General features: G+C 63.8%; 1 protein-coding gene across 1 annotated transcript in view; it reads left to right on the top strand.

Moving 5' to 3' along the window:
• The window catches only part of COL6A2 (collagen type VI alpha 2 chain), a 30259-nt gene that overhangs the window by 15505 nt on the left and 8672 nt on the right, over positions 1 to 6082 (top strand). The window contains exons 8-21 of the mRNA XM_023745968.1: positions 1 to 38; positions 285 to 298; positions 402 to 446; positions 1033 to 1086; positions 1497 to 1559; positions 2198 to 2260; positions 2466 to 2555; positions 3207 to 3269; positions 3765 to 3827; positions 4044 to 4106; positions 4447 to 4509; positions 4771 to 4821; positions 5146 to 5181; positions 5533 to 5595. Of these exons, the coding sequence (XP_023601736.1) occupies positions 1 to 38; positions 285 to 298; positions 402 to 446; positions 1033 to 1086; positions 1497 to 1559; positions 2198 to 2260; positions 2466 to 2555; positions 3207 to 3269; positions 3765 to 3827; positions 4044 to 4106; positions 4447 to 4509; positions 4771 to 4821; positions 5146 to 5181; positions 5533 to 5595 (769 nt within the window). The remainder of the gene's footprint in view (positions 39 to 284; positions 299 to 401; positions 447 to 1032; positions 1087 to 1496; positions 1560 to 2197; positions 2261 to 2465; positions 2556 to 3206; positions 3270 to 3764; positions 3828 to 4043; positions 4107 to 4446; positions 4510 to 4770; positions 4822 to 5145; positions 5182 to 5532; positions 5596 to 6082) is intronic.

Here is a 6082-nt window from a genome sequence, read left to right as displayed (position 1 = left end):
ATGTCCTGGTTTCAAAGGAGAAGAAGGTGAGATTTCGAGTCGGAGCAGCCAGACTGCACACAGCCTCTGCGTGAGCCTCGGCCCCAGCTCCCCAGTATCCTCAGCGAGCCCGCCTGTGGCTCCTGCTGGGGGCATGATGGGCTTCGTGTTGGTGGTGGCCTTAGTCTGGTGTCCTTCTGGCCTCATGTTTGCGAGGGCAGACTTGGGTCCCTAAGGCAGCGGGTCTGTGATGCTGGAGATCTGAGCTAACGGCCTCACTTTCCTTCTGCAGGGAGAATTCGGAGCCGATGGGCGGAAGGTAAGCCAGGTGGTGGGCTGGGCGAGCAGGGCACCCCCCTTCCTGCTGCTCCAAGGGGATGACGATCAGGACTGACGAGAGTCCCTCTTCCTCCTCCCCACAGGGCGCCCCCGGCCTGGCTGGCAAGAACGGGACCGATGGACAGAAGGTAGTGCTCCTGGGTCTGCGTCCTGGGCCGGGCATGAGGGTCATGCACAGCGGTCTCTCAGTCTCTCAGATCCCTCCCTGGGGCCGGGCCTCTAGACCTGGCCTACTGCCACTGCCCACAATTTGTGGCTTCAGCACCCCCAGTTTCTACCTGTCCAGGGGATGCAGGACAAATGAGGGCATCACAAGGGCGTGAATAGACATTTGCTTCTGAAAACCAAGGCCAAGCCCTGTAGGAACTTCCAAGTCTAGCCTGAGTGGTAGTTCGCACACATACACACATGTACACAAGCATCAAGTGCACTCACACATGCACACATGTCTCACATGCACACGTCTCACATGCACACAGGCATGCACACACATGAAGGGGGCACTGCGGACACTCATGCTCACAGCTGCAGCCAGGGACTCTCCCTCCTCCACAGAGATGCCATCGTAACATTCGAGCCATTAAAGGGCACAGTCACACGCGTGTGCCCAGTGGGTATAGACCAGCATGGACTTCGCCTGCCACTTACACCTGTCATTGGTGCATCATCCCTGAATCTCGCCCCTGACACATCTGCTCCCCTCTCGTCTTTCAGGGCAAGCTGGGGCGCATTGGACCCCCTGGCTGCAAGGGAGACCCCGGGAGTCGGGTAAGCATGGCCTTGGCGGCTCCTCACATTAAGGTGGTGCCCTGTAGAGGCTCCAGGCGCCAGGTGGGAGTGGGGAAGCTGGGAGTCCCTGAGCTTGGATTCTTCCTTCAGCTCTGCCCTGCCTGTCCCCAACCCCACCAGGGATCAGCCCGGGCTGGGGCCACAACAGGACAAAATGGCCTCTGGGGCTTCCCAGAGTCCTGACGAGCTCGGCTCTGAGGTTTGTCTGAGCGTCCTGCCCAGCCCCGGTGGATTCTGGCCACTGAGACCCAGGCGGAGCGTCCAGTTCAGACATTGCGGGCGACGCTGGTCACCTTCCCCATGTCAGCTGACCCTGGGCTAATGGGGAAACCCCAAGTGCAGCTCGCAGCAAGAAACCCAGGACAGCCTCTCTCCCCCTTCCCTCACAGGGCCTCGACGGCTACCCAGGGGACGCAGGCAGTCCTGGGGAACCCGGAGACCAAGGTGCCAAGGTAGGCGGCCTCGCCAGGGTGGTGGTGGCCACAGCAGACCGGGTCACTGCCCTCCAGGTGCCCAGCCTCTGGGGGAGGCATCTGGGCCGAGAAGCACAGCGGAGGGGACCTGTCCCCACAGACCAGACAGTCGGGGGGAGGAGGCTTAGGCGTGTTCTGCCTGGGAGGCTGTGGGGTGCCCATGCTGAGGGGGTTGTAGGGTGCCCTCAGGAGCTTCACCAGCTCATGTCTACCTCAGGGCCGTGTGTCCCGGCTCAGGCAGCTGCGGGGTGCCTGAATGGCCGTAGCAGAAGCCCACCCTCCTCCCAGGCCTCCAGGGGGCTCCTGTGGAAGGCTCTCAGATGCCTGTGGGGTTCTGCCTCTTAGGCCACCTGAGGCACCACTGTGCTGCCTGCAGCCACTCCTCTGGCTGCCCAGGACCCTGGAGGACCAGGAAGGCAGCCTGTCCCCTGAGAAGCCAGCACGCACAGACAAGGCCCATGTCCGATTAATTCGCCTGGAGCTGCATGGGGGCCCTGCCCCACAAGAGTGTGCTCCGCCTACATGGGAGGGGAGGCACGAGCCCCCAGCGCCTCCAGAGCCCTGCCCCAGGGCCAGCATCCAAAGGACGTGACGCTGATTTCTCCAAATCCTTCCAGGGGGACGCTGGCCGCCCAGGACGCAGAGGGCCCCCAGGAGAGGACGGGGCCAAGGGAAGCAAGGCAAGTGCCCCTGAGGGTCCCTGCTGTCCTGCCCCCGCCACACACCAGCAGTGCCCACTGGACTCACCAAAGTGGGAAGCAGTAGGGACAGCCCATGCCCTGAGCAGGCCACCAGCCTCTCTGTCCCACTGCCAGACCAAGGGAGGCCGAGCCTGCCGAAGTGGCCCGGGCCATCCTGCCTGGCTGAGCTGTTACCTCTCCGCAGGGCTATCAAGGCAACAACGGAGCCCCAGGAAGTTCCGGCGTGAAAGGAGCCAAAGGCGGGCCCGGGCCCCGGGGACCCAAAGGCGAGGCTGTGAGTTCACACCCCTCAGGCCCCTCAGGCCCATGGTCCAGAGCACGTCTCCTCCAGCTGCCTGCCCAGCCCTCCTGGCTGTGCCCTGCTCGGGGCCTCTGAACCCGAGGGGTCCCCAGTGCCTCCATGACCCCATTACCACAGAGGAAGGGTTCAGCCACCCCCCTGCCAGACACTCAGTGCCCATGAGGTGGCCCAGCGTCCCCACCTTGCCCTCCTGGCAGGGCACCTCTGAGGGCTCAGCATAAACCCGGGCACACGCTCCATGGGTCCCCTACAGCATCCTCACCCCACCTGGCGTGTCCTGCCTCAGGGCGGAAGGGCCCAGTCCCAGGGCTGATCCTCCAGGGGATGTGTCCTGAGGCCTGGCCCGGCCCGGCCGGAAGGGGCTGAGTGACTACACCCATAGCCGGTCCAAGCCAGCTCCCAGTCAGCCCACTGGAACTCACCCTGGACAGACAGCTGACCGGGAGCCCTCCCTCATTTCCTAAATCCTCGGCTGGGACCAAACCCCCGGCAGAGAATGAGGATCTGGGCTGAAGCCCTCTTGAGGGGCCTCCAGACCCCAAAGCCAGAGTCCTCATGGGTAGAGTGTGGGTCCTCCTGTGGCCCCCACCATCAGGCCCCCACCCACACACCCACTCTCTGCAGGGGCGCAGGGGAGACCCTGGCACCAAGGGCAGCCCAGGCGGCGAGGGCCCCAAAGGCGAGAAGGTGAGTGTTCGTGTCGGGGACCACGTCTGCCTCTGCACCGGGTTCTCACGGTGGTGCTGGTGGTTCCCGGTGACAAGGGAGAACAGAAGGGACCCGGGACCTCTGTCGGTGGGACACCCTCTGCAGGGTCTGGGAAAGCAGGCAGCAGCCAGGGCGCCCCCACCTGCACTGCCCACTGGGGAAGCTGGGCGGGGCACGCACAGCTGTGCAGGCTGCAGGCTGCTCCTCAGCACCCGCCACACCTGCTCCTGGGCTGGTGCAGGAGGTCCTGTCTCCGTGATAAATCCGAGTTTCCCGTGAGGTATGGAGAAGGGCTCGGAAGAGGGACCCCCTCCACTGGGAATGCGTGGGGACCCCTGCCCTGAGGGGCTGAGCGGGCAGGGCCGCTATCTCAGCCTCACCCTCCCAACCTGGGGTCCTCTCCAGGCAGTTCAATGGCCCCTCCTCCACCTCCTGCCACACACACCACAGATAACTGGGCCTCTCTTCTCACAGGGGGATCCTGGCCCCGAGGGACCCCGGGGCCTGGCTGGGGAGGTTGGCGGCAAAGGAGCCAAGGTAAGTGGGTGGCAGGCGGCACCCAGCACCCTGGCTGGAGGGGGATGAGCCTGGGACCCCCTGTCCTTCCCTCCCTGCAGACCCTACCAGGTCTGTGGTCAGGGCTGAGGACTGAGGCCATGCCCAGGACCTCCTGGGGGGCAGCGGCCTCCCCTCCCCATCCTTCGCCGTCTACAGTGCTGATGACAGGATCTCTGAGGCGCCCTTTCTTTCCAGGGAGACCGCGGCCTGCCTGGACCCAGAGGCCCCCCTGGGGCTCTGGGGGAGCCTGGGAAGCAGGTCAGTGGCAGGACACCGGGGAGGGGCCTGTGGTTCTGGGACTCAGGTCCCCATCTGTCCTTCAGCCTCAGCGTCTCACTACCCTGCTCTGTAGTCCTCTTGTCCTGAGCAGGACACTGTCCCCTCACATCCTGGCCCTGCTCTGAGGGGTCCAGCTTTACCAGGTCAGGGTGGTGAGCCAGAGGCAGGGGTGGGTCCTGGGAGCCCCAAGGAGGCATGTGGAAGAGGAGGGACCAGGCAGTGACCCTGAGGGCAGCAGGGCAGCAGGACAGTGTTGCCTAGTGGTCAGAGCTGGACATAGTCTGCTTGTGCCAACTCCCCACTTTCTCTCTGACCTCAGGGATCTCGGGGAGACCCCGGTGATGCTGGTCCCCGCGGAGACTCCGGACAGCCTGGCCCAAAGGTACACCCCTCCTGCCTGGATTGGGAAGAGGTGGGGGGAGGGTTAGGCTGTTCTCAGCTCTAGCCTGGAGTGTGCCTGCCAGTCCTGGGTGTGGGAGGACGGCAGGGGGCCAGGCAGCCCTCCCGTCCTCACCTGGGGGGTAGCACACCCTCCCCAAGGCCCCATCTGGTCAGACCAGCCGCCCAGACCCTAGGCCTGGGTCCATGCTGACCATTCACATTTCCCTCTGACCTTCCCTGACCGGCCTCCCCCTTCCTCCAGGGAGACCCTGGCAGGCCTGGATTCAGCTACCCAGGACCCCGAGGAGCGCCTGTGAGTCCTGGCGTGGGATTGGAGCCCCCAGGGAGGGGGGCATTGCCAGGAGGGCCCTGAAGATTCCCTCTAGTTCCCTGGAGGGCCTCCCCATGGGGGACAGGGTGCGAGGGGCTCGGGAGTCACACGTTGAGTGCAGACTCAGGTCCCCAGAAATTGTCTGGGACGCAGCCCAGGCAGCATTTGCCCACAGATTGTGACAATTGAGACCAGGGAAGGGAGGAGGCAGCAGACAGCCTCCAGGTCCCCAGCTATGCCCCAGGGGTCAGCACACCAGCTCTCGGGGGTCTGTGCTGAGTAACCCCCACCTGTGCTTTCTTCCAGGGGGAAAGAGGCGAGCCAGGCCCACCTGGCCCCGAGGTACGGAGGGCCCCTCTGCACCTGCCTTGGGTGGTCGGTGCCCTGCTCCGGTGGCTGGAGCGCCGCACCCTCACCCCGGGCTTGGCACCAGCAGCTGCCCCATGCTGAGTGCTGAGTGTGGTCGCCAGCTGGCTGAGTACTAGTCTCTCTCAAACCAAAACCCGTGCTCGCCTGAAACGCCCTGTGCTGCTGCCACCTCACTGACCCCAAGAGCCAGGCCCGGGTTTTCCTGGACAGAACACGTCTGTGTCCCCGGAAGACCCACTGGAGGTCTTGGGAGACTGGGAGGGGGCAAGCAGAGCTCTCCCACGATGTCCCTCCACCGGGGCTAACCTGTGTCCTGTGTCCCAGGGGGGCAGAGGCGACTTCGGAGTGAAAGGAGCACCTGGGCGGAAAGGAGAAAAGGGGGAGCCTGTAAGTGTCCTCCTGCTCCCTCCTCCCTCCTCCTTCCTCAGCCCTCCTCCCTCCTCCCTCCTCCTTCCTCAGCCCTCCTCCTCTCTCCTCTCTCCTCCTTCCTCCTTCTCCCTCCTCCTCCCTCCTCCCTCCTCCTCCCTCATCCCTCCTCCTCCTCCTTCCTCCCCCATTCTCCTCCTTCCTCCTTCTTCCCCCTTGGTAGTTCGAGACTCCCCGTCTGGGAACCTCTTCGCTCCTCTCACCTCATCCCGGTTCTTCTGTCCTCGTCCGGGGGACAGTACTAGAGAGAAACAATAGCCCTCCCGACCTTGCTATAAACGTAAATTCGCAAACTCTTCTCAAGTTGGAGGTGGATCTTAGATCTTCAACTCAATCTCTTTCATCTGGCAGCCCAGTGACCGCTGACTGCCTATCACACCTACTGTTGCGTCTCCTAGTGCTTCCTCCCAAAATCTATAATTAACCTTTGGGACCAAGAACCCTCCAA

Source organism: Myotis lucifugus, unplaced genomic scaffold, assembly GCF_000147115.1.
Source record: "Myotis lucifugus unplaced genomic scaffold, Myoluc2.0 scaffold_608, whole genome shotgun sequence".
Classification (NCBI taxonomy): domain Eukaryota; kingdom Metazoa; phylum Chordata; class Mammalia; order Chiroptera; family Vespertilionidae; genus Myotis; species Myotis lucifugus.
The sequence above is the reverse complement of the archived record's forward strand: the minus strand, read 5'-3'. Positions and strand labels throughout refer to the sequence as shown.